This window comes from Phalacrocorax carbo, chromosome 8 (genome assembly GCF_963921805.1).
Source record: "Phalacrocorax carbo chromosome 8, bPhaCar2.1, whole genome shotgun sequence".
In the NCBI taxonomy this organism is placed as follows: Eukaryota; Metazoa; Chordata; class Aves; order Suliformes; family Phalacrocoracidae; genus Phalacrocorax; species Phalacrocorax carbo.
Genome location: NC_087520.1, coordinates 13,456,056 through 13,483,849, shown reverse-complemented (window position 1 = coordinate 13,483,849; position 27,794 = coordinate 13,456,056). Strand labels below are relative to the sequence as shown.

Genomic DNA, 27,794 nt, shown 5'->3' with positions numbered 1-27,794 from the left:
GCCAAATGTGATCAAAATTTGGAAAACCTTCTGCTTGATCAACACCATTCCATGTGAAAAACAAATGATCAAAGGTGCCTACAACGCATGTCTTCACATCTGGCAGGAATTGCATGGAGAACACCAAGGCGTGAGGATATGCAGTACTTCTGGAGGTCCTGAGAGGACCCCAGGAAACAACCACTGTGCATCTGCCCAAGGTTTTTTACTGGAATCCTCTATCCCAAGCCCTGCAAAATGAGGTCTCCAGCTAAGCGGACATTCTCCAGTTCCTCATCAATGACACATTCTGTGTTCTACACAGCATCTCCATTTCCTCACGCAAGGCTCTTCCCCGCTCAGCGTCACCCTCCCCGTGACAAATGCCCTAAGCCCTATTCCGTGCCACTCAGATGATCGCTGCTACCATACCCAGACACTGCTCCACCACAACAGCATGGCCCAGCAATAAAACCCACACTGGGCATGACACAGGCCTTTGCACGTCCTCACCTTCCCTCATGATTGGCACAAAGAACACAGGGAGGGATGCAAAGCCGCTCACTCTCTGGCAGGCTCTTCCCAGATGCCTGACCTTCACCCTGAATGTTTTGTGCCTTTTCAGCAATCTCAGATGGAAACACCTCAGAGCCGAACATTAGAGTTCTTAAGGATTCTGTGATTAGAGCTGTGACAGCTTGGAATACAAGTCACGTGGATTTTATGCTTTGAATAAACCACACCAAATGCAGAAATGCAACAACACTCTTGATACCAAGTGCGAGGGAGAATTTGTACCATAGAAAACCAGCTCTGCTCTGCGCTGAAGGATGTGGCTCTAAATGCACATCTCTGAGTTAAGCACCAAAAGGGGACAAGCGACCTCTACTGAGGCCACTACCGTTTCTGATAATGCCATCTATAAACTATTCCTTCCCTCCATCCATCCTTCTTTCCCTTCTATTCTCCCTCCCTCCCTCCCTCCCACCCTCCTTCCTTTTTACTGGCACAGATTCCTTCTTTGTCTTTTCCTTTCCCTTCTCTGATTCTTCCTTCTGCAAGATAGTGTTGGTGTACCCTGATAATCATGGTATCACACAGAATGACAGAATGGTAGAAGTTGGAAGGGACCTCTGGAGATCATCTCATCCAACCCCGCTCTTGAGCAGGTATACCTAGAGCAGGGTGCACAGATTGCGTCCAGGCAGGTTAGGAATATTGCCAGAGAAGGAGACTCCACAACCTCTCTGGGCAGCCCGTGCCACTGCTCTGTCACCCTCAAAGTAAAGAAGTTTTTCTTCATATGCAAGTGAAACTTCCTGTGTTCCAATTTGTGCCCATTGCTCCTTGTCCTGTCGTTGGGCTCCACTTAAAAAACTCTGGCCCCATCCTCTTGACATTCACTCTTTAAGCAGTATAAGATCCCCCCTCAGTCTCCTCTTCTCCAGGCTGAACAAACCCAGGTCTCTCAGCCTTTCCTCACAAGAGAGGTGTTCTGGTCCCCTGATCATCTTTCTAGCTCTCTGCTGGACTCTCTCCAGTAGTTCCCTGTCCTTCTTGATCTGGGGAGCCCAGAAATGGATGCAATAATCCAGATGTGGCCTCACTAGGGTGGAGTAGAAGGGGAGGAAAACCTTCCTCGACCTGCTGGCCACACTCCTTTTAATGCACCCCAGCATACTGTTGGCCTTCTTGGCCACAAGGGCACAGAGCTGGCTCATGGTCAACTTGCTGTCCATCAACACTCCCAGGTTCTTCTCAGCAGAGCTGATTTCCAGGAGGTCAACACCAAACTGGTGCTGGTGCGTGTCATTGTTCCTCCCCAGGTGCAGGACCTTACACTTGCTCGTGTTGAATTTCATGAGGTTCCCCTTGGCCCAGCTCTCCAGCCTGTTCACATCTCACTGAACGGCTGCACAGCTTTCTGGTGTATCAGCCACTCCTCCCCATTTTTTTATCAGCAGCAAACTTGCCGAGGGTACACTCTGTCCCTTCATCTAGGTCGCTGATGAATATGTTGAACAGGACAGGACGTGGTACAGGTGCCTGGGGAACACCGCTAGTTACAGGGCTCCAACCAGACTGCGCTGTTGATCACAACCCTCTGAGTTCTGCCATTCAGACAGTTCTCAATCCACCTCACTGTGCACTCACCTAACCCACACTTCCTAAGCTTACCTATGAGGATGTTATGGGAGACAGTGCCAAAAGCCTTGCTGAAGTCGAGGTAAACAACAGCCATTGGTCTCCCTTCATCGACCTGGCCAGTCATGCCATCATAGAAGGCTCTCAGGCTCATCAAGCATGATCTCCCCTTGGTGAATCCATGTTGACAACTCCTGATAACCTTCTTTTCCTCTCCATGATGGAGGGGAGGCTGACTGGCCTATAGGTTCCTGGGTCCTCCTTCCTGCCCTTTTTGAAGACTCCAGTGACATGGGCTACCCTCCAGTCCTCAGGAACCTCTCCTGTTCTCCATGACCTTTCACAGGTGATGGAGAGTGGCTTAGCAACAGCAGCTGCCAGCTCCCCCTGCACTCATCTGTGCATCCCATCGGGGCCCATGGATTTCTCTCCAAAGAGACCTAGACAAGCTGGAGAGGTGGGCCTGTGAGAAACTCATGTGGTTCAACAAGGCCAAGTGCAAGGCCTGCACCTGGGTCAGGGCGACCCCTGAGAGCAATACAGGCTGGGGGACGAAGGGACTGAGAGCAGCCCTGAGGAGAAGGACTTGGGGGTACTGGTAAACAAAAAGCTGGACAATGAGCCAACAATGTGCACTTGCAGCCCAGAAAGCCAACCGTACCCTGGGCTGCATCAAAAGAAGCATGGCCAGCAGGTCGAGGGAGGTGATTCTGCCCCTCTACTCCACTCCGATGAGACCACGCCTGGAGTACTGTGTCCAGGTCAAGCGCCCTCAGCACAAGAAGGACATGGAACTGTTGGAGCGGGTGCAGAGGAGGGACACAAAACTGATCCGAGGGCTGGAGCACCTCTCCTGTGTGGACAGGCTCAGAGAGTTGGGGTTGTTCAGCCTGGAGAAGAGAAGGCTGCAGGGAGCTGTTATACTGGCCTTTCAGTACTTAGAGGGGGGCTACAGGAAAGATGGGGGCAATCTCTTTAGCAAGGCCTATTGTGACAGGACAAGGGGTAATGGCTTTAAACCAAAGGAAGGTAGATTTAGACTGGATATTAGGAAAAAATTTTTTACATTGAGGCTGGTGAAACACTGGAATGGATTGCCCAGAGAGGCTGTGAAGGCCCCATCCCTAGAAACACTCACGGTCAGGTTGGACAGGGCTCTCAGCACCCTGATCTAGCTGAAGATATCCCTGCTCACTGCAGGCGGAGTTGGACTAGATGACCTCTAAACGTCCCTTCCAACCTAAACCATCCTATGATTCTATCATTTGTGCGGATCCAGTGCCTAAACGATCTGTAACCCAACCCTCCTCAACCAAGGGGAAGCCTTCCTTTCTCCAGATTTTCTCACTCACCTCTGGGGCTGGGATGCCTGAGGGGCAGCCTTAGCAGTAAAGGCTGAAGCAAAGAAGGCATTCAGTAACTCTGCCTTTGGCATGATGCATCCTGCATCACCAGGGCACCCACCTCTTTCAGCAGCGGACCCACAGTTTCCCCGGTCTTTCTTTTACTACCGATGTATTTGAAGAAGCCCTTCTTGTTATCCTTGACATCCCTTGCCAGATTGAGCTCCAAGTGGGCCTTGGCCTTCCTCGTTGCAATCCCCTAGACATGCTCTTCCAACACAGGCCTCTGGGGGTCCCAGGCCCCATCATCGGTGTTAAAGACGCAGGCAAACAAAACATTAAACATCTTTGCTTTGCCTACATCCCTCTCTGCGAGGCGGCCAACCTCATCAACTCACAGACTGTTGTCGTCTCTGATCCTCCTTTTGCTGTTAACATATTTTAAAAAGCCCTTTTTGTTGTCCTTCACAGTGCTGGCCAGCTTGAACTGAAACACAAGCCCAAGCCCCAGGTACTTGACATCTGTGCAAACACACTCCAGAGAGTCCAAACAACACCGGAGAGTCTCTCATTCTGGAGCTCACACCCCTCCCAGCCCTGCACCACAATCCTCCACAAAGGCTGAAAAATCACAGGGCAACCACAGCTCCTCAGCACTCGTCATACACCTTGAGGAAGAGCCATTCTTCCTGGTGCATTTTCACCTGCACGTGGAATGGCAACTTCATTTGCCCTTCCCTTTCAGGCAGACACGCAATGCTCAAACAACGCATTCAGCCCCCAGGGAACACCTCTCCTTTGTGATCGCAAACCACCCATCACACAGCCAAACACATGCCACTAATGTAGCAGCATGACATTTTCACTGAGAACATCTCCTTGGTGCCCAGCACACCCACCCAAAGAAACACACTGGGGACACTCCTCCCTCAGTCTTTGTTGCCACACGCTCATGTTGTGCCTGCAAGCAGCAGGAAAGGAACGAGAACAGGCAGTGGTGGTTTCTGGTCCAAACCTACAGGCATTACAATCCAGGCAACGTTCGGGCGATCCAACATAAAGATGCCACAACTGGTTAGGAAGAGGAAGAGGATCAGAAGTACACTTTTCTCTCTAAACATATCCACCTCAGGTGTGCGTGACTTACCTGTAGCATCACTGGTTCCTTCTTCAGAAAGGAGATATTTTCAGCACAGGAAAATTGGTTTTAAAGGACAATTTCCCTTACTATTATCACAGATTTCTGGCGAGGCTGGACAGAAAAAAAATGACTCATGTTCTGCAAAACCTGCACAGAGCCCCTTAGGCACTTCTGTCAAAGGGGAAGCAGGAAGGACATCTGAAAGCTAAGGACATTCACTCAAAGGGAAACTTAGATGAGGAGAGTAGAAAAGCCATCCTCCACACTGATGGGAAATCACCCATAACGTCTGCCACCTGACAGCTGCCGAAGTTCAGCAGTCTGCATCTCACCCACTGTTACCATCAACACATTGCCAATGTGAGAGAAAAAAAAACGCAAAAGGGTGGGCGGTTTTGGGGAGAGGAGAGAAGAGCATCTAAGGACCCCATTGCACTCTATTGAAACACAAGGTTTGTCAACATCCTGAATGCAGAGACCACTTCTTGCTCTCCCTAGCAAGACTAACACTAAGAGCAGAGACAAGACGAAGCAAGGTTCAGAGATGGCTGGCAGCATGATCCAGATTTGAAGAAGCTTCTCGTTGACCAACAATATTCCACACCAAAACCAAGTGATTAAAGGCACATAAGGCAGTTATCTGCACAAGCAGTAAGAGAAGAACATGGTGCAAGGATTTGCAGAAATTCTGGAGGTCTTGAATTTTCCCGGGGAACCACCGTTGTGTGCCAGGGATGTTCTCAAGGTTTTCTGCTGCCATCCTCTTTCCCACACCACAGGAAACAGCATCCCCACACCTGAGCACACATTCTCCAGTTTTTCCTCAATGACACAGAACGTGTTCTACCCAGCATCTCCATTTCCACCAGGAAAGACTCTTCTCTGCTCAAAGTCATCCTCCCAGTGACACAAGCCCAGGCCCTACTCACTACCACTCGCAGGATCACTGCCAAAACACTCAGACATTGCTCAACCCCAACAACATGCCCAGCTCCAAACCCCTCTCTGGGCATGACCCAGACATTTGCACGTCCTCTACTTCCCTCACAATTTGCACAAAGAACATATGGAAGGCTGCAAAGCCACACAGCATCTGGCAGCCTCTTCCCAGGTGCCTAAACTTCACCCCGCATGATTTTGCCTTTTCAGCATTCTCAGATGGAAACAACATGGAGGTGCATATGGCAGTTCCTAAGGACTCTGTGATTACAGCTGTGGTAGATTTCATCCTTGGACGGAAACACACCAAATACCAAAGCACAAGCACACTCACCGTATTAACTGGGTGGGAGAATTTCTAGTACAGAAAAAGGGGTTGGTCTACTCCGGACGGTTTGTTGTGTACGTGCATGTAACCAAATGAGAGAATCGTGACAAGGGGACATGCCATCTCTACTGACACCGACTCTGCTAGTGCACTAGTCGGCAAAATCAAGAGCACAAAGATTACACCCACTTCACCACGTGCCCTTACAAATCCTGCGTGAAGGAGGATCAAGGAACCATCACGGCAACATCAACCAATGTTGATGGAAGCTACTATAGATGCCCACACCTATACAAGGACAGCAGATTGAAGCACTACACACCCACAACACCTTTCTCAAAAGAAGAGGGGAAAACCTTCATCAAACAGTATTCAGCAGCCTGCAGCTCACCCCCGCTTATCAACACATTGCCTACGTCAGACCGCCAGCAGCACAAGGGACTCTTTCTGGTGCCTGATTCTCCTAACCTCAAAAGACATTGTGGACATTTCAATACCACACATGATCTCAAGATCAGGAAGGCCTCCAACTCCACACCCTTGGGAGCCTGGGAAAGGATCCTGCAAAAGCACACACTGCGCCCATCCTGCCTCATCCTTTCCTCCAGCCGACCTCCATTCCCCACCCTGAGACATGCAGTCTCAAGGCAAGCAAATGTCTCCCATTCTTGTTTTATCACCACATGGCCCACGGTCTTCCCAAGGACTTCCACTTCCCTCAGACAAGTCTTCCCACTGCTCAAGGTCACCTTTCACATCACGGTATGGCCAGGACCTATTCAGTGCCACTGCCACCTTCACCTCTGCAACAGAAAAGCCACAGCCTCCTTTCCCACCTCGGGGCTCAACTGGACTTTCAGAGACCCTTCCCAGCAATGACAGCCCCATAAAAATATACATACAGATCGTATCACACACACTGAGTCAGGCAGAATCCCTGCTCTTTCCAAAGGGGATGTTGGAAGAGCTCAAAATGGCAATGGCATTGATGTCGTGCTGAGAGAGAACAACCCAAACGTTGACAAGCACCCCAGCATAATGGATGGTATTGATTCAGTGGAAGAATTCGGCTTTGGCGGTTTGTTATTGGGGCTTGGGTACGGCGGGTCTTTACAGATTTTGTTTTTGTTTTGTTGGTCAGAAGCTTTATGGGACTTCTGTAAAGGTATGGCTGCTCATGCACTCATTGATAGAACATCAGAACAAGCCAGCATACGTCACACTGCTGCTCTGCCCAGGAACACAAGTCCACGACCACTCCCATCAGTAACGGCACCATAAAGAACATACAGGTGGTATCAAGCACACTGTGTTCAGCAGACACCCTGTAGTTGACCCTTCATGTTTTGAAATGCTTCCGTTACCTGAGATGGAAATGTTATACACTGGTGAGCTCTGCTCCTCCTCTGAAACATTACACAGCTATTGGTAGAGGTGGTGGCAGGATAGCTCTAGTGGCAATGGGCATTGATTTCCTTCTGTGAGAGAACAACCCAAATGCTGACGAGCACAGCACTGTTATGGATGGTAACTAATCTGTAGGAAAATTTGGAGCTGATTTTTTGTTTGTTTTTGAAAATACTGATACCAGCGTGATCTGCAGTCAGCAACGGTGTTGAAGCAGCAAATAGTGCCTGGGGGACTGTCACCACCACAGCCTGCCTGTTTTGCACCCCTTCAGCAAGCTCGGGTGGAAATGCTACACAGCAGCAAGCAAGAGCATCTGCAAAGCCCATGTCCCAGCCCCTCTCATCACTTCGGCAGTGACTGCATTCCACGGGAGAACAACTCCCACCCAGAACAGTAAACAGGTAACTGCTGCTGGGCGGGGAAATGCCTTTCCTTTTCCCCGCAAAGCAATAGCAGAGGGGCCCCGCCAAGGACGTGAAGGCAGGTGCAAAGGTCCCGTTAACAGCCCTAAGCACCCGACCAGCACCCACCGCCCGCAGGCCCCGGGGCTGAGCCCGGCTCCCACCACCGCCTGCCCAGGCGGCGGGCGAGAAGGGCGACTCGGGCGAGACTAGCAAAAAGGGGGAAGGGGCGAGAGGCGAGAAAGGGAGGGCCACTGACCGTGTCCAGGAGAGCGGGCGGCTCCGGCTGCGTCTCCTTCGCCGCGGGACCGGGCGGCGGCGGGAAGTTGGGGCTGAAAACCATCAGGTCGCTCTTGCCCGCGCCGTCCGCCACGCACAGGCTCCGGCTCTGGCGCTGCGAGTACGACCAGCTCCCCACTTCGCTGGCGCACACCAGCGTCGCCGGCCCGGGCCCCGACAGCACGGCCGCCCGCGGCGCCCACCGCGACGCCCCGTACAGCACCACCGCCAGCAGGAACAGGCTCGACACCGCGCAGATGGCCACCACCAGCCACACGTTCGTCGTCGCCGCCGCCGCCGCCGCCGCCGCCGCGCCGCCCTCCGCGCCCGCCGCCGGCCGCAGCCCCGCCCCCGACGAGGACGGGGACGACGAGGAGGACGAGGACGAGCCCGCGGCCGCCAGCGCCGCCTCGGCGCCCTCCACCAGCGACACGCTCAGCGTGGCCGTGGCCGAGCGCGCCGGCTCCCCGTGGTCCCGCACCACGATCACCAGCCTCTGCCGCGGGCCGTCCGCCTCCTCCAGCGCCCGCGCCGTGCTCACCTCGCCGCTGTACAGCCCCACGCGGAACGGGCCCTTCTCCCGCGGCTCCCACAGCTCGTAGCGCAGCCACGCGTTGTAGCCCGAGTCCGCGTCCACCGCGCGGATCTTCGCCACCACCTGCCCCGCCGGCGCCCCCCACGCCGCCCACGCCCACAACGCCCCCGAGCCCGGCCCCGACGCCGCCGCCTCGCCCGACGCACCGGCCCACGGCCCGCCGCCCGCCGCCGGCAGCAGCGCCGGCGCGTTGTCGTTCTCGTCCACCACGAAGACCTGCACCGTGGCGTTGCCGCACAGCGGCGGCTCCCCCGCGTCCACCGCCCGCACCTCGAACTGCAGCACCTGCACCTCCTCGTAGTCCAACGGCTGCAGCGCCCACAGCCGCCCGCTCTCCGCGTCCACCGACACGTAGCTCGACGCCGGGCGCCACCCCCCGACCACCGCCGCCGCGCCCCCGCCGCCGCCCTCCGCCACCGAGTAGCTCACGCGCCCGTTGCCCGCCTCGTCCGGGTCCCGCGCCCACAGCCGCGCCAGCTCCGCGCCCGCCGCGTTGTTCTCCCGCGCCAGCACCGTGTACACGGCCTGCGCGAACGCCGGCGCGTTGTCGTTCACGTCCGACACCGGCACCCGCACCGCGCGGCTGGCGCGCAGCGGCGGCGCCCCGCCGTCCTCCGCCCGCACCTCCACCTCGTACTCCGCCACCCGCTCCCGGTCCAGCGACTCCCGCAGCACCAGCGAGTACGAGCCCGCGAACGTCGACACCAGCCCGAACGGCGACGGCGGCCACGCCGCGCAGCGCACCCGACCGTTCGCCCCCGAGTCCCGGTCCGACACGCTCAGCAGCGCCACCACCGTCCCCACCGCCGCGTCCTCCGGCACCGGCACCGACAGCGACGTCACCCACACCTCCGGCGCGTTGTCGTTCACGTCCACCACCTCCAACACCACCCTGCAGTGACCCGACAGCGGCGACCAACCCTTATCTGTCGCTTTAATGTGTAGGTCGTACAAAGTGACTGTCTCAAAGTCCAGGACGCCAGTGAGTCGGATCTCCCCGCTCTTCGCATCGATGCTGAATATATCTGAGGATGAGGGAGGATTTAATGTATCAATTTCATAAATCATTTCTCCATTTATTCCCTCGTCCGGATCCGTGGCGTTCACCCGAGCCACCAGTGTCCCTCGTAAGGCGTCTTCGGGCAAAAGCATGTTGTACACCGACTGGTTGAACTGGGGCGCGTTGTCGTTCGCGTCCAGCACAGAGATCACCACCTCCATCGTGCCCGTCAGCGGCGGCCGGCCCCCGTCACTCGCCGTCACCACCAGTCGGTGCACAGCCACCGTCTCCCGGTCCAGCGCTTTCGCGAGCACCAGAAACAGCGATTTACTACGCGAGTTAACGTTTTCTTCCTCTACTCTGAAGTGTTCGCTGGGGCTGAGTGTGTAGGAGAGCTGCGCGTTGGCTCCGATATCTGCATCCGACGCGCCCTCCAGCGGGAACCGAGACCCGGGAGGGGAGTTCTCTGATAAATTCAGATTTTTCCGGGCGGCGGGGAAGAGCGGGGCGTTGTCGTTGATGTCGGTCACCTCCAGCTCCACGTGGAAGACGCGCAGCGGCCGCTCCACCAGCACCTCCAGGCGCAGGGCGCACGGCGCGCTCTTCCCGCACAGCTCCTCCCGGTCCAGCCGCGAGCTCACCACCAGCGCCCCGCTCGCCCCGCTCACCTCCACGCTCGCCCGCCGGCCCTGCGCCACCAGCCGCAGCCGCCGCGCCTCCGGATCCACCGCCTCCAGGCCCAGGTCCTGCGCCAGGCGCCCCACCACCGTCCCGGCCTTGGCTTCCTCCGGCACCGAGTAGCGCACCTGCCCGCCGACCAGCGCCCAGGCCGCCTGCAGCACCAGCACACGCACCGCGGGCCCCCACCACACGCCCATCGCCGCCGCCGCCGCCGCCTCCACCCGCCCGGGCCCCGCACGGCTCCCCGCCGCCGCACGGACGCGCCGGCTCTCCTGCCCGCCCCGCGCCGCCCCCCCGCGCTCACAGCCGGGCTCTCCGCCGCACCGGGGCGGAGCCGCCTCGCCGCTCCGCCGCCGTTTCTGAGCCTGCAGCGACACCGTGTGCTGCTCCGCCGCCTCACACGCTCCCCACGCTCGCCCGCGCCTCCGCACCCGCGCTCGGCACCTCCGCTGCCGGCTGGTCTTCCTTCCTCCTCTTGACTTTTCTTCTCGCTGTTTTCTTTCTCTCCTTCTTTCTTCTTTTATTCCTTCTTCCATGCTGACTTGGTTTTTTTGGTGTGGATTCCTTTTTCCGTTCTCCTTCTTCCCCTCTCTCTCTTCTGTTCTTCTTTTCACCTTCTTTTTTCCTTCAATTCTCGTTCTTCGTTTTCTCTCTTCCTTCTCTTTCCCAACATTTTGCCCCTTTTCTTTCTTCTCTGCTCTCTTCATTCTCCTTTTCGATCATGCCCTGCCGTGCCCCAATCTTTTCTCACCTTTCCCCGCTCTTGCCATCCTTCTCTCTTCTTTACACCCGCTCGCAGCTCACCAGTCGCCTCCGGCGCCGCGGCGGAGGCCAGCAAAGACAGAGCCATCACCGATAATTACGGGGCATCACCTCCAGAGCGCCGTACTCTAACCAAGGGGGCGGCTGTCGGGACCAGGTCTGTTCAGCGGCTAGAGATAAGGTCGGTGCGTGCTGGCCATCTCCTTTTCAGTTGCTTTCATTCTTTCTCCTCTTTGTCAGCTTCCTTCCTTCCATAATTATTCCCCTGCTTCATACCTTCCCAGCATCTTTCTTTCTCTTTTCCTTTCTCTTCCTGTTTCCTCCTTCCTTTCCTTACTCCCTTTCTGTATACACTGGTAGCGTTGGTGCATGCTCGTAAACTCCATTACCATTCTTTCTTTCTCTCTTTTATCTCTCTATTGCTTGCTTTATTCTTGTTTGCTTTTCATTCTCTGCATTGTTCCTTCCTTCATTCTCTTCTTTCCCCTCTGTCTCCTCGTCTTCTCTTCCCTATCCTGTAACGGCCCCTGCTTCTTCTTGTCTCTTTGCCTCTGATTTATCCTCTCAACTATCATGTTTTCTAAACGATCACATAACTCCTGCCATGGAGCGCAGACATGCCCTTTGGCAAGAGCTTTCATCCCCCTTCCCTGCCGCCTTCCACCTCTCCAGATAAGGAACAACCTTCCCACATTCCTCCAGTCTATGCAAGAGGCTCACCTGCATGATGAATGTCAAGCTCTTGCTTCTCCTTTCAGGCAGGCATGCTCTGCCAGAACTACACAGCAACGACCTCCATACCATGGGGCATCAGTCCCCACAGAACACTTCTCATTCATTAGCATGAGACACACCTCAAAACACACCAACGTAACACCATGGCATTATCACTCAGAACATCCCCTCCATATCCAACACATCCACTCTGAGAAACGCATTAGGGTCCCTCCTCCATCCGTCCTTGCTGCCACTTCCTCACACGGTGCCTGGAAGCAGCATGAAAGGAATGAGAGCAGAGAGTGGGGCTTTGCTGGTCCACTCATAGAATACCTCAAGTTGGAAGGGACCCATAAGGATCACCGAGTCTGGCTTTCAGTCCACTCAACGCTCACTCAACCCAAGATGAAGATACCACAACTAAACAGGAACAACAGTGCATCTCTCTCTCAAACACATCCTCTTTAGGTGTGAGTGACTTACCTGTAGCATCACTGCATTATAAATCACTGGGTTATAAATCACCGGACACTCTGCATTGCTCCCTTATGCACTTGTATCGCAGGGTAACAAGGAGGGAGACCTGAAAACTAAGGACGTTCACTCCACATCAACATCAGCTCAGGACAGTTTTCTACTGGAATCCTCTATCCCAAGCCCTGCAAAATGAGGTCTCCAGCTAAGCAGACATTCTCCAGTTCCTCACCAATGACACACTCTGTGTCCTACACAGCATCTCCATTTCCTCACACAAGGCTCTTCCCCGCTCAGCGTCACCCTCCCCATGACGAATGACCTAAGCCCTATTCCGTGCCACTCAGAAGATCGCTGCTACCATTCCCAGACACTGCTCCACCACAACAGCATGGCCCAGCAATAAAACCCACGCTGGGCATGACACAGGCCTTTGCACGTCCTCATCTTCCCTCATGATTGGCACAAAGAACACAGGGAGGGACGCAAAGCCGCTCACTCTCTGGCAGGCTCTTCCCAGATGCCTGACCTTCACCCGGAATGTTTTGGGCCTTTTCAGCAATCTCAGATGGAAACACCACAGAGCTGAATGTTAGACTTCTTAAGGATTCTGCAATTAGAGCAGTCATCTCTGATCCCAGCCTGGATGGATTTTACTCCTCAAGTGAAAAACACCAAATGGTGAAGTGCAAGAGCACTCACCATATCAACTGCGTGGGAGAATGTCTACCACAGGAAACCAGAGCTGGCGTGCTGTAAGGAGTTGGTGTGTACGTGCACGTGTGTGAGTTCAGCATGAGAGGGGGATGCACCACCTCTACTGAGGCGACCGTGCAAGTGCAGAAGTAGGGGAAATCAAGAGCACACATATTACACCCACCTCCTCAGCACACGCACTTACAAATCCCGCCTGAGGAGGATCAAGGAACCATCATGCAACATCAACCAATGTGAAAGCTACTGTAGATGCCCACCTCTACACAAGGACAGCAGGTTGAAGCACTACCCTCGCACAACACCTTTCTTAAAACAAGTGGGAAAACCTTCATCAGACAGCATCCAGAGGTCTGCAGCTCACCTCCTCTTACCAACACAGTATATATGGCAATCAGGCAGCAGCACAAATGACTGTCTCTGTGGGAGATCTTCATAACCTCAAAGGACATTGTGGACATTGCAATACCACACCCTAGCTCAAGATCCAGAACGCCTCCAAACTCCAGACACCTGAGAGCCTGAAAAAGGATCCTGTGAATGAACACTCTGTGCCCATCGTGCCTCCTGCTTTCTTCTAACCGACCTCCATTCCCCACTCTGAGACATGCATTCTCAGGGCAAGCTCATCATTCCCGATTCTTGTTTTCTCACAACATGGCTCATGGTTTTCCCAAGGATTTCCAGTTCCCTCAGACAAGTTTTCCCACTGCTCAGGGTCATCCTTCACATCAGGACCCGGCTCAGTACCACTGCACATTCACCTCCATCAACACACCACACAGTCCTTACAGTCCAGGATTTGCAGACCCTCCCCTCGTTGAGAGCACCATAGGAAAACATACAGATTGTACCGTACGCACAATGTCCACCAGCCTCTCTGCAGCTTACCCTTCGTGTTTTGCAATGCTCCACCAATCTCAGATGGAAATCTTACACACCTGGGTGCAATACTTTCTCCAAAGATGATCATACAGTCGTAGAATCATTCAGGTTGGAAAAGACCCTTGTCATGACCCTTCACTGGCAACCACCACAGCCTGCATGTCTTGCCATTCTTCATCTGTCTCAGGTGGAAATGCTACACACCAGGAAGCAAGAGCACCTGCAAAGCTGGCATTCATTTTATTCTACAGGAGAACTACTCACACTGGAACAGCAAACCTCAGATGGGAGAATGAAGTACTGCCCACTCCAGGAGAAGATCAGGTTGGAGACCATCCAAGGAACCTGAATGTGCACTACTCCATGGGACCTGATGAGATGCATCCGAGGGTCCCGAGGGAAATGGCAGATGAAGTTGCTAAGCCACTAGCCATCATATCTGAGAAGTCTTGGCAGACTGGTGAAGTTCCCAGCAACTGGAAAAGGGGAAACATCACCCCACTTTTAAAAAAGGGAAAAAAGGAACACCCGGGGAATTACAGGCCAGCCAGTCTCACCTCTCTGCCCAGCAAGATCATGGAGCAGATCCTCCTGGAAACTATGCCAAGGCACGTGGAAAACAGAGAGGTGATTGGTGACAGCCAGCATGGCTTCACTAAGAGCAAATTGTGCCTGACAAATTTGGTGGGCCTTCTGTGATGGGGTTACAGCATTGCTGCATAAGGGAAGATGACTGACATCATCTGCCTCGACTCATGCAAAGCATTGGATACTGTCCTGCACAACACCCTCCTCTCTAAAATGGAGAGACATGGATTTGATGAGTGGGCCATTTGGTGGATAAGGAATTGGATGGATGGCTGCACTCAAAGAGCTGCGGTCAACAGCTTGATGTCTGGGTGGAGAGCATGATGAGTGGTGTGCCTTAGGGACCCATATTGGGAGCACTGTTATTGAACCTCTTTGTCAGGGACATGGACAGTGGGATTGCGTGAGCCCTCAGCAAGTCTGTGGATGACACCAAGCTGACTGGTGTGGTTGATGCTCTGGAGGGAAGCAATGGGATGCCATCCAGAGGGACCTTGACAGGCTGCAGAGGTGGGCCTGTGAGAACCTCATGAACTTCAACGAGGCCAAGTGCAAGTTCTTCCACCTGGGTCGGGGCAATCCCAAACACGGATATGGACTGAGTGACAAGTATATTGAGACGCACCCTGTGAAGATGGACTTGAGGGTACTGGTCGATGAGAAACTCAGTATGAGCCATCAACGTGCGCTCACAGCCCAGAAAGCCTATTCCACCCTTTGTGACACACCACCTGGAGCACCGTGTTCACCTCTAGGGCACGCAGCATAAGACAAACATGGGCTTCCTCAAGCAGGTCCAGAGGAGGGCCACAAAGGTGATCAGGGGGTGAAGCAACTCCCCTGTGAGGACAGGCTGAGACACTTGAGGCTGTTTAGCCTAGAGAAGAGAAGGCTCTGAGGAGACCTTACAGCAGCCTTCCACTACCTAAAGGGTGCCTACAGAAAAGATGGGGAGGGATTCCTTATCAGGCAGTGTAGTGATAGGATGAGGCATAATGGTTTCTAAATGAAAGAGGGTAGGTTTAGATTAGATATGAGGAAGAAATTCTCTACTGTGAGGGTGGTGAGACACTGGAACAGGTTGCCCAAAGACGTTGCGGATGCCCCCTCCTTGGAAGTCGTCAAGGCCAGGTAGCATGGGGCTTTGAGCAACCGGATCTAGTGGAAGGTACCTCCGGCCATGGCAGGGCAGGTGAAAGTAGATGATCTTTAAGGCCACTTCCAACCCAAACCATTCTATGATGCTATGATGTTATGGTCATGGCAGCATCAACAGCGGTGGAAGCCCACCACTACACGAGGACAGCAGACTGAAGCACTACCCTCCCACAACACATTTCCAAAACAGAAGCAAGAAAGTTCATCAGACAGCATTCAGCAGCCTGCAGCTCACCCCCTCTTATCAACACGCTGCCTACATCAGGCAGGCAGCCACACAAGGGACTCTTTCTGGTGGGAGGCATTCCTACAATATTGTGGACATTTCCATACCACACATGATACCATCATCGGGAAGGCCTCCAGTTCCAGACATCTTGGAGCCTGGGAAAGAATCCTGGGCAGGAACACTCCGTTCCCATCATGCCTCATCCTTTCCTCTAGCCAACCTTCATGCCCCACCCTGAGACATGCAGTCTCAAGGCAAGCAAACGTCTCCCATTCTTGTTTTATAACCACGTGGCCCATGGTCTTTACAAGGATTTCCAGTTCCCTCAGATAAGTCCTCTCACCTCTCAAGGTCATCCTTCACATCAGGACATGGCCAGAACCTACTCAGTGTCACTGTCACATTCACCTCTGTGACACCCCACAGCCTCCTTTCCCACCTCAGGGCTCACTCCAGGTTTTGCAGGCACTTCCCAGCAATGAGACCGCCAGAAAAAAAAAACAACAAAACAAAGGTATCATAGGCACAGTGGCAGCAGACTATCTGCTGATGACCCTTATTGTTTTGCAAGTTTTCAGCTATCTCGGATGGAAATGTGGCAGACCTGGTAGCAATACTCTTCCTAAAGGTGATGTTGCGACAGCTCTAAATAGCAATGCCATTGGTTTCATCCTCTGAGAGAAAACCAAAATGTTGAGGACCACAGTGTAAGAGACTATATCAACTGTGGGGGAGAACTTGCTTTTGGTCTTGTTGGGTAGGGGTAGATCTTTGGGTTTGCATTCTTTCTTTGGGTTGGTTTGCTTTTTTTGTTTTGGGTCTTGTTTTTTTTTTTTTATTTTATTCTTGTCAGAAAAGGTGATTTCCAGGACTTCTGTAATGATGTGGCTCTTGATACAAATTCCAAAAGAACATCAAAAGAGGCCAGCGTTTTTCACACTACTTCTCTGGTTCAGAACGCAAATTGACAACCTCGGGAATGGGGGCGGGGGCCTGAAAAGAAAAATACCATTTTGAACACTTACCTTGGGTCAAACTCTTCTGCCTGAAGACTTTATGCTGCTAAGTAGAGTAACATCATTATTGGGAAATTAACATAGGAGAAGTCCACAACACCTTCCCTTCTTTCTTAATGACTCTGGTGGCACAACAAAATGGAGAATGACTACAGCCATTATAGTCCAGGCAACATTCAGGCAATCCAACATAAAGATGCCACAAGTGAATACGAGCAAAAGTACACCTGTCTCTCAAAACACCACATCCACCTCAGGTGTGAGTGACTTACCTGTTGCTTCTTCAGAAAGGAAATATCTTCACGATAGGAGAATTGGTTTTAAAGGACATTTTCCCTTAACATTATCACAGATTTATGGGGGTGACGGACAGAATAAAAGGACTCATGTTCTGCAAAACCTGCACAGTGTCCCTTATGTACTTCTATCACAGGGGAGGCAGGAAGGACACCTGAAAGCAAAGGACATTCTCTCAAAGGGAAACTTAGATCAGGAGAGTGGAAAAGCCATCCCCCTACACTGACTGGAAAACATCCAAACATTGGCAAACTGACAGCTGCCTAAATTCAGCAGTCTGCATCTCACCCACTGTTACCAACATATTGCCAATGTGAGAGGGGAAAAAAAAAACAAAACGCAAAAGGGTGGGCGGTTTAGTGAGAGGAGACAAGAAAACCAAAGGACCCCATTCCACTCTATTGAAACTCAAAGCCTGTCAACATCCTGAATGCAGAGACCACTTCTTGCCCTCCCTAGCAAGACTACGAGCGGAGACAAGACCAAGCAAGGTTCAGAGATGGCCGGCAGCATGATCCAAATGTCAAAAAGCTTCTGTTTGACCAACAACATTCCACAATAAAACCAAGTGATTACAGGCACATATGGCAGTTACCTTCACAAGCAGCAATACCATGGAGAACATCACGGGGCGACGATATTCAGGATTTCTGGAGGTCCTGGAAGGATACTGGGGAAGCACCACTGTGCGCCAGGGCTGTTCTCAAAGATTTTTGATGGCATCCTCTATCCCACACCATTGGAAATGGCATTCTTAAGTTCCTAAGGACCCTGTGATTGAAGCTGTGATTATAGCTCAGATGCCACTCTGCACAGATTTCATTCTTGGACGGAAACACACCAAATGCCAAAGCACAAGCACACTCACCATATTAACTGGGTGGGAGAATTTCTAGTACAGAAAAAGGGGTTGGTCTACTCCGGACGGTTTGTTGTGTACGTGCATGTAACCAAATGAGAGAATCATGACAAGGGGACAAACCATCTCTACTGACACCGACTCTGCTACTGCACTAGTTGGCAAAATCAAGAGCACAAAGATTACACCCACTTCATCATGTGCCCTTACAAATCCTGCGTGAAGGAGGATCAAGGAACCATCACGGCAACATCAACCAATGTTGGTGGAAGCTACTATAGATGCCCACACCTATACAAGGACAGCAGATTGAAGCACTACACACCCACAACACCTTTCTCAAAAGAAGAGGGGAAAACCTTCATCAAACAGTATTCAGCAGCCTGCAGCTCACCCCCGCTTATCAACACATTGCCTACGTCAGACCGCCAGCAGCACAAGGGACTCTTTCTGGTGCCTGATTCTCCTAACCTCAAAAGACATTGTGGACATTTCAATACCACACATGATCTCAAGATCAGGAAGGCCTCCAACTCCAGACTTTTGGGAGCCTGGGAAAGGATCCTGCAAAAGCACACACTGCGCCCATCCTGCCTCATCCTTTCCTCCAGCCGACCTCCATTCCCCACCCTGAGACATGCAGTCTCAAGGCAAGCAAATGTCTCCCATTCTTGTTTTATCACCACGTGGCCCACGGTCTTTCAAAGGACTTCCAATTCCCTCAGACAAGTCTTCCCACTGCTCAAGGTCACCTTTCACATCACGGCATGGCCAGGACCTATTCAGTGCCACTGCCACCTTCACCTCTGCAACAGAAAAGCCACAGCCTCCTTTCCCACCTCGGGGCTCAACTGGACTTTCAGAGACCCTTCCCAGCAATGACAGCACCATACAAATATACATACAGATCGTATCACACACACTGAGTCCAGCAGAATCCCTGCTCTTTCCAAAGGTGATGTTGGAAGAGCTCAAAATGGCAATGGCATTGATGTCGTGCTGAGAGAGAACAACCCAAACGTTGACAAGCACCCCAGCGTAATGGATGGTATTGATTCAGTGGAAGAATTTGGCTTTGGCGGTTTGTTATTGGGGCTTGGGTACGGCGGGTCTTCACAGATTTTGTTTTTGTTTTGTTGGTCAGAAGCTTTATGGGACTTCTGTAAAGGTGTGGCTGCTCATGCACTCATTGATAGAACATCAGAACAAGCCAGCATACGTCACACTGCTGCTCTGCCCAGGAACACAAGTCCACGACCACTCCCATGAGTAACGGCACCATAAAGAACATACAGGTGGTATCAAGCACACTGTGTTCAGCAGACACCCTGTAGTTGACCCTTCATGTTTTGAAATGCTTCCGTTACCTGAGATGGAAATGTTATACACTGGTGAGCTCTGCTCCTCCTCTGAAACATTACACAGCTATTGGTAGAGGTGGTGGCAGGATAGCTCTAGTGGCAATGGGCATCGATTTCCTTCTGTGAGAGAGCAACCCAAATGCTGACGAGCACAGCACTGTTATGGATGGTAACTAATCTGTAGGAAAATTTGGAGCTGATTTTTTGTTTGTTTTTGAAAATACTGATACCAGCGTGATCTGCAGTCAGCAACGGTGTTGAAGCAGCAAATAGTGCCTGGGGGACTGTCACCACCACAGCCTGCCTGTTTTGCACCCCTTCAGCAAGCTCGGGTGGAAATGCTACACAGCAGCAAGCAAGAGCATCTGCAAAGCCCATGTCCTAGCCCCTCTCATCACTTCGGCCGTGACTGCATTCCACGGGAGAACAACTCCCACCCAGAACAGTAAACAGGTAACTGCTGCTGGGCGGGGAAATGCCTTTCCTTTTCCCCGCAAAGCAATAGCAGAGGGGCCCCGCCAAGGACGTGAAGGCAGGTGCAAAGGTCCCGTTAACAGCCCTAAGCACCCGACCAGCACCCACCGCCCGCAGGCCCCGGGGCTGAGCCCGGCTCCCACCACCGCCTGCCCAGGCGGCGGGCGAGAAGGGCGACTCGGGCGAGACTAGCAAAAAGGGGGAAGGGGCGAGAGGCGAGAAAGGGAGGGCCACTGACCGTGTCCAGGAGAGCGGGCGGCTCCGGCTGCGTCTCCTTCGCCGCGGGACCGGGCGGCGGCGGGAAGTTGGGGCTGAAAACCATCAGGTCGCTCTTGCCCGCGCCGTCCGCCACGCACAGGCTCCGGCTCTGGCGCTGCGAGTACGACCAGCTCCCCACTTCGCTGGCGCACACCAGCGTCGCCGGCCCGGGCCCCGACAGCACGGCCGCCCGCGGCGCCCACCGCGACGCCCCGTACAGCACCACCGCCAGCAGGAACAGGCTCGACACCGCGCAGATGGCCACCACCAGCCACACGTTCGTCGTCGCCGCCGCCGCCGCCGCCGCCGCCGCGCCGCCCTCCGCGCCCGCCGCCGGCCGCAGCCCCGCCCCCGACGAGGACGGGGACGACGAGGAGGACGAGGACGAGCCCGCGGCCGCCAGCGCCGCCTCGGCGCCCTCCACCAGCGACACGCTCAGCGTGGCCGTGGCCGAGCGCGCCGGCTCCCCGTGGTCCCGCACCACGATCACCAGCCTCTGCCGCGGGCCGTCCGCCTCCTCCAGCGCCCGCGCCGTGCTCACCTCGCCGCTGTACAGCCCCACGCGGAACGGGCCCTTCTCCCGCGGCTCCCACAGCTCGTAGCGCAGCCACGCGTTGTAGCCCGAGTCCGCGTCCACCGCGCGGATCTTCGCCACCACCTGCCCCGCCGGCGCCCCCCACGCCGCCCACGCCCACAACGCCCCCGAGCCCGGCCCCGACGCCGCCGCCGAGCCCGACGCACCGGCCCACGGCCCGCCGCCCGCCGCCGGCAGCAGCGCCGGCGCGTTGTCGTTCTCGTCCACCACGAAGACCTGCACCGTGGCGTTGCCGCACAGCGGCGGCTCCCCCGCGTCCACCGCCCGCACCTCGAACTGCAGCACCTGCACCTCCTCGTAGTCCAACGGCTGCAGCGCCCACAGCCGCCCGCTCTCCGCGTCCACCGACACGTAGCTCGACGCCGGGCGCCACCCCCCGACCACCGCCGCCGCGCCCCCGCCGCCGCCCTCCGCCACCGAGTAGCTCACGCGCCCGTTGCCCGCCTCGTCCGGGTCCCGCGCCCACAGCCGCGCCAGCTCCGCGCCCGCCGCGTTGTTCTCCCGCGCCAGCACCGTGTACACGGCCTGCGCGAACGCTGGCGCGTTGTCGTTCACGTCCGACACCGGCACCCGCACCGCGCGGCTGGCGCGCAGCGGCGGCGCCCCGCCGTCCTCCGCCCGCACCTCCACCTCGTACTCCGCCACCCGCTCCCGGTCCAGCGACTCCCGCAGCACCAGCGAGTACGAGCCCGCGAACGTCGACACCAGCCCGAACGGCGACGGCGGCCACGCCGCGCAGCGCACCCGACCGTTCGCCCCCGAGTCCCGGTCCGACACGCTCAGCAGCGCCACCACCGTCCCCACCGCCGCGTCCTCCGGCACCGGCACCGACAGCGACGTCACCCACACCTCCGGCGCGTTGTCGTTCACGTCCACCACCTCCAACACCACCCTGCAGTGACCCGACAGCGGGGGCGTCCCCTTATCTGTCGCTTCGATTTGTATCTCGTATGAACGGACGTCTTCATAGTCCAGGGCGCCCGTGAGCCGGATCTCGCCTGTCCTCGGATTTAAACTGAAAAGGTTTAAGCGCCCTGGAGGAAATATATTGCTGGCAGAGAACATCACGTCCGCATTGCTTCCCACGTCCGGATCCGTGGCGTTCACCCGAGCCACCAGCGTCCCCTCTACAGCGCTCTCCGGCAGCTGCACTTTATACACCGACTGGTTGAACTGGGGCGCGTTGTCGTTCGCGTCCAGCACAGAGATCACCACCTCCATCGTGCCCGTCAGCGGCGGCCGGCCCCCGTCACTCGCCGTCACCACCAGCCGGTGCACAGCCACCGTCTCCCGGTCCAGCGGTTTCGCGAGCACCAGAAACAGGGATTCTCGGTATTCTTCACTGCGCTGCAAAGCCACGTTAAAGTGCTCGCTGGGGCTGAGTGTGTAGGAGAGCTGCGCGTTGGCTCCGATATCTGCATCCGACGCGCCCTCCAGCGGGAACCGAGACCCGGGAGGGGTGTTCTCTGATAAACTCAGGTTTTTCCGGGCGGCGGGGAAGAGCGGGGCGTTGTCGTTGATGTCGGTCACCTCCAGCTCCACGTGGAAGACGCGCAGCGGCCGCTCCACCAGCACCTCCAGGCGCAGGGCGCACGGCGCGCTCTTCCCGCACAGCTCCTCCCGGTCCAGCCGCGAGCTCACCACCAGCGCCCCGCTCGCCCCGCTCACCTCCACGCTCGCCCGCCGGCCCTGCGCCACCAGCCGCAGCCGCCGCGCCTCCGGATCCACCGCCTCCAGGCCCAGGTCCTGCGCCAGGCGCCCCACCACCGTCCCGGCCTTGGCTTCCTCCGGCACCGAGTAGCGCACCTGCCCGCCGACCAGCGCCCAGGCCGCCTGCAGCACCAGCACACGCACCGCGGGCCCCCACCACACGCCCATCGCCGCCGCCGCCGCTGCCTCCACCCGCCCGGGCCCCGCACGGCTCCCCGCCGCCGCACGGACGCGCCGGCTCTTCTGCCCGCCCCGCGCCGCCCCCCCGCGCTCACAGCCGGGCTCTCCGCCGCACCGGGGCGGAGCCGCCTCGCCGCTCCGCCGCCGTTTCTGAGCCTGCAGCGACACCGTGTGCTGCTCCGCCGCCTCACACGCTCCCCACGCTCGCCCGCGCCTCCGCACCCGCGCTCGGCACCTCCGCTGCCGGCTGGTCTTCCTTCCTCCTCTTGACTTTTCTTCTCGCTGTTTTCTTTCTCTCTTTCTTTCTCCTTTTATTCATTTTTCCATGCTGACTTGTTTTTCTTGGTGTGGATTCCTTCTTCCGTTCTCCTTCTTCCCCTCTCCCTCTTCTGTGCTTCTTTTCGCCTTCTTTTTTCCTTCAATTATCTTTCTTTGTTTTCTCTCTTCCTTCTCTTACCCAAGATTTTGCCCCTTCTCTTTCTTCTCTCCTCTCTTGATTCCCTTTTTCGTTTTTGCCCTGCCGTGCCCCAATCTTTTCTCACCTTTCCCTTCTCTTGCCATCCTTCTCTCTTCTTTACACCCGCTCACAGCTCACCAGTCGCCTCCGGCGCCGCGGCGGAGGCCAGCAAAGACGGAGCCATCACCGATAATTACGGGGCATCACCTCCAGAGCGACGTACTCTAACCAAGGGGGCGGCTGTCGGGACCAGGTCTGTTCAGCGGCTAGAGATAAGGTCGGTGCGTGCTGGTAATCTATCATCGCTTCCTTCCTTCCTTCCTTCCTTCCGTCCGTCCTTCCTTCCGTCCTTCCTTCCTTCCTATTCTTTTTCTTCCCTCTTTCCTTCCTTTTAATTTTCACAGATTCCTTCCTTTTCAGTTGCTTTCATTCTTTCTCCTCTTTGCCATCTTCCTTCCTTCTATAATTACTCCCCTGCTTCATACCTTCCCAGCATCTTTCTTTCTCTTTTCCTTTCTCTTCCTGTCTCCTCCTTCCTTTCCTTACTCCCTTTCTGTACACACTGGTAGCGTTGGTGCATGCTCGTAAACTCCATTACCATTCTTCCTTTCTCTCTTTTATCTCTCTATTGCTTGCTTCATTCTTGTTTGCTTTTCATTCTCTGCATTGTTCCTTCCTTCATTCTCTTCTTTCCCCTCTGTCTCCTCGTCTTCTCTTCCCTATCCTGTAACGGCCCCTGCTTCTTCTTGTCTCTTTGCCTCTGATTTATCCTCTCAACTATCATGTTTTCTAAACGATCACATAACTCCTGCCATGGAGCACAGACATGCCCTTTGGCAAGAGCTTTCATCCCCCTTCACTGCCGACTTCCACCTCTCCAGATAAGGAACAACCCTCCCGCTTTCCTCCAGTCTATGCAAGAGGCTCACCTGCATGATGAATGTCAAGCTCTTGCTTCTCCTTTCAGGCAGGCATGCTCTGCCAGAACTACACAGCAACGACCTCCATACCATGGGGCATCAGTCCCCACAGAACACTTCTCATTCATTAGCATGAGCCACACCTCAAAACACACCAACGTAACACCGTGGCATTATCACTCAGAACATCCCCTCCGTACCCAACACATCCACTCTGAGAAACGCATTAGGGTCCCTCCTCCATCCGTCCTTGCTGCCACTTCCTCACACTGCGCCTGGAAGCAGCACAAAAGGAATGAGAGCAGAGAGTGGGGCTTTGCTGGTCCACTCATAGGATACCTCAAGTTGGAAGGGACCCATAAGGATCACCGAGTCTGGCTTTCAGTCCACTCAACGCTCAGTCAACCCAAGATGAAGATACCACAACTAAACAGGAACAACAGTGCATCTCTCTCTCAAACACATCCTCTTTAGGTGTGAGTGACTTACCTGTAGCATCACTGCATTATAAATCACTGGGTTATAAATCACCGGACACTCTGCATTGCTCCCTTATGCACTTGTATCGCAGGGCAACAAGGAGGGAGACCTGAAAACTAAGGACATTCTCTCAACATCAACATCAGCTCAGGACAGTTTTCGACTGGAATCCTCTATCCCAAGCCCTGCAAAATGAGGTCTCCAGCTAAGCGGACATTCTCCAGTTCCTCACCAATGACACATTCTGTGTCCTACACAGCATCTCCATTTCCTCACGCAAGGCTCTTCCCCACTCAACGTCACCCTCCCCATGACGGATGCCCTAAGCCCTATTCTGTGCCCACTCAGAAGATCGCTGCTACCGTTCCCAGACACTGCTCCACCACAACAGCATGGCCCAGCAATAAAACCCACGCTGGGCATGACACAGGCCTTTGCACGTCCTCACCTTCCCTCATGATTGGCACAAAGAACACAGGGAGGGACGCAAAGCCGCTCACTCTCTGGCAGGCTCTTCCCAGATGCCTGACCTTCACCCGGAATGTTTTGGGCCTTTTCAGCAATCTCAGATGGAAACACCACAGAGCTGAACGTTAGACTTCTTAAGGATTCTGCAATCAGAGCAGTCATCTCTGATCCCAACCTGGATGGATTTTACTCCTCAAGTGAAAAACACCAAATGATGAAGTGCAAGAGCACTCACCATATCAACCGCGTGGGAGAATTTCTACCATAGAAACCAGAGCTGGCGTGCTGTAAGGAGTTGGTGTGTACGTGCGCGTGTGTGAGTTCAGCATGAGAGGGGGATGCACCACCTCTACTGAGGCGACTGTGCAAGTGCAGAAGTAGGGGAAATCAAGAGCACACATATTACACCCACCTCCTCAGCACACGCACTTACAAATCCCGCCTGAGGAGGATCAAGGAACCATCATGCAACATCAACCAATGTGAAAGCTACTGTAGATGCCCACCTCTACACAAGGACAGCAGGTTGAAGCACTACCCTCGCACAACACCTTTCTTAAAACAAGTGGGAAAACCTTCATCAGACAGCATCCAGAGGTCTGCAGCTCACCTCCTCTTACCAACACAGTATATATGGCAATCAGGCAGCAGCACAAATGACTGTCTCTGTGGGAGATCTTCATAACCTCAAAGGACATTGTGGACATTGCAATACCACACCCTAGCTCAAGATCCAGAACGCCTCCAAACTCCAGACACCTGAGAGCCCGAAAAAGGATCCTGTGAATGAACACTCTGTGCCCATCGTGCCTCCTGCTTTCTTCTAACCGACCTCCATTCCCCACTCTGAGACATGCATTCTCAGGGCAAGCTCATCATTCCCGATTCTTGTTTTCTCACAACATGGCTCATGGTTTTCCCAAGGATTTCCAGTTCCCTCAGACAAGTTTTCCCACTGCTCAGGGTCATCCTTCACATCAGGACCCGGCTCAGTACCACTGCCACATTCACCTCCATCAACACACCACACAGTCCTTACAGTCCAGGATTTGCAGACCCTCCCCTCGTTGAGAGCACCATAGGAAAACATACAGATTGTACCGTACGCGCAATGTCCAGCAGCCTCTCTGCAGCTTACCCTTCGTGTTTTGCAATGCTCCACCAATCTCAGATGGAAATCTTACACACCTGGGTGCAATACTTTCTCCAAAGATGATCATACAGTCGTAGAATCATTCAGGTTGGAAAAGACCCTTGTCATGACCCTTCACTGGCAACCACCACAGCCTGCATGTCTTCCATTATTCATCTGTCTCAGGTGGAAATGCTACACACCAGGAAGCAAGAGCACCTGCAAAGCTGGCATTCATTTTATTCTACAGGAGAACTACTCACACTGGAACAGCAAACCTCAGATGGGAGAATGAAGTACTGCCCACTCCAGGAGAAGATCAGGTTGGAGACCATCCAAGGAACCTGAATGTGCACTACTCCATGGGACCTGATGAGATGCATCCGAGGGTCCCGAGGGAAATGGCAGATGAAGTTGCTAAGCCACTAGCCATCATATCTGAGAAGTCTTGGCAGACTGGTGAAGTTCCCAGCAACTGGAAAAGGGGAAACATCACCCCACTTTTAAAAAAGGGAAAAAAGGAACACCCGGGAAATTACAGGCCATCCAGTCTCACCTCTCTGCCCAGCAAGATCATGGAGCAGATCCTCCTGGAAACTATGCCAAGGCATGTGGAAAACAGAGAGGTGATTGGTGACAGCCAGCATGGCTTCACTAAGAGCAATTGTGCCTGACAAATTTGGTGGGCTTTCTGTGATGGGGTTACAGCATTGCCGCATAAGGGAAGATGACTGACATCATCTGCCTGGACTCATGCAAAGCATTGGATACTGTCCTGCACAACACCCTCCTCTCTAAAATGGAGAGACATGGATTTGATGAGTGGACCATTTGGTGGATAAGGAATTGGATGGATGGCTGCACTCAAAGAGCTGCGGTCAACAGCTTGATGTCTGGGTGGAGAGTATGATGAGTGGTGTGCCTTAGGGACCCATATTGGGAGCACTGTTATTGAACCTCTTTGTCAGGGACATGGACAGTGGGATTGCGTGAGCCCTCAGCAAGTCTGTGGATGACACCAATCTGACTGGTGTGGTTTTGGTTTTGGTTTTTTTTTCTTGTCAGAAAAGGTGATTTCCAGGACTTCTGTAATGATGTGGCTCTTGATAAAAATTCCAAAAGAACATCAAAAGAGGCCAGCGTTTTTCACACTACTTCTCTGGTTCAGAACGCAAATTGACAACCTCGGGAATGGGGGTGGGGGTGGTGCAGAAAAAGAAAATTCCCATTTCGAACAGTTACCTTGGGTCAAACTCTTCTGCCTGAAGACTTTATGCTGCTAAGTAGAGTAACATCATTATTGGGAAATTAACATAGGAGAAGTCCACAACACCTTCCCTACGTTTTTAATGACTCTGGTGGTACAACAAAATGGAGAATGACTACAGCCATTACAGTCCAGGCAACATTCAGGCAATCCAACATAAAGATGCCACAAGTGAATAGGAGCAAAAGTACACCTGTCTCTCAAAACACCACATCCACCTCAGGTGTGAGTGACTTACCTGTTGCTTCTTCAGAAAGGAAATATCTTCAGGATAGAAGAATTGGTTTTAAAGGACATTTTCCCTTAACATTATCACAGATTTATGGGGATGATGGACAGAATAAAAGGACTCATGTTCTGCAAAACCTGCACAGTGTCCCTTATGTACTTCTATCACAGGGGAAGCAGGAAGGACACCTGAAAGCAAAGGACATTCTCTCAAAGGGAAACTTAGATCAGGAGAGTGGAAAAGCCATCCCCCTACACTGACTGGAAAACATCCAAACATTGGCAAACTGACAGCTGCCTAAATTCAGCAGTCTGCATCTCACC

At 54.0% G+C, this 27,794-nt stretch overlaps 2 protein-coding genes across 2 annotated transcripts; both read right to left on the bottom strand.

Moving 5' to 3' along the window:
* Positions 1 to 7,638: 7,638 nt before the first annotated feature.
* LOC135314705 (protocadherin alpha-2-like) lies at positions 7,639 to 11,312 on the bottom strand. The gene has a single exon (XM_064458804.1). It carries the CDS (start codon positions 10,946 to 10,948, stop codon positions 7,793 to 7,795), a length of 3,156 nt encoding a protein of 1,051 aa, XP_064314874.1. The 5' UTR covers positions 10,949 to 11,312; the 3' UTR covers positions 7,639 to 7,792.
* An 8,414-nt stretch (positions 11,313 to 19,726) lies between these two features.
* LOC135314704 (protocadherin alpha-2-like) lies at positions 19,727 to 22,829 on the bottom strand. Its single transcript, XM_064458803.1, has one exon. The coding sequence runs from the start codon at positions 22,504 to 22,506 to the stop codon at positions 19,861 to 19,863; it is 2,646 nt and encodes an 881-aa protein (XP_064314873.1). The 5' UTR covers positions 22,507 to 22,829; the 3' UTR covers positions 19,727 to 19,860.
* Positions 22,830 to 27,794: the final 4,965 nt, after the last annotated feature.

Excerpts from the sequence above, each read along its gene's own strand:
- LOC135314704 (XM_064458803.1), bottom strand. The coding sequence starts at position 22,506 with ATGGGCGTGTGGTGGGGGCCCGCGGTGCGTGTGCTGGTGCTGCAGGCG.
- LOC135314705 (XM_064458804.1), bottom strand. The coding sequence starts at position 10,948 with ATGAAGAGAGCAGAGAAGAAAGAAAAGGGGCAAAATGTTGGGAAAGAG.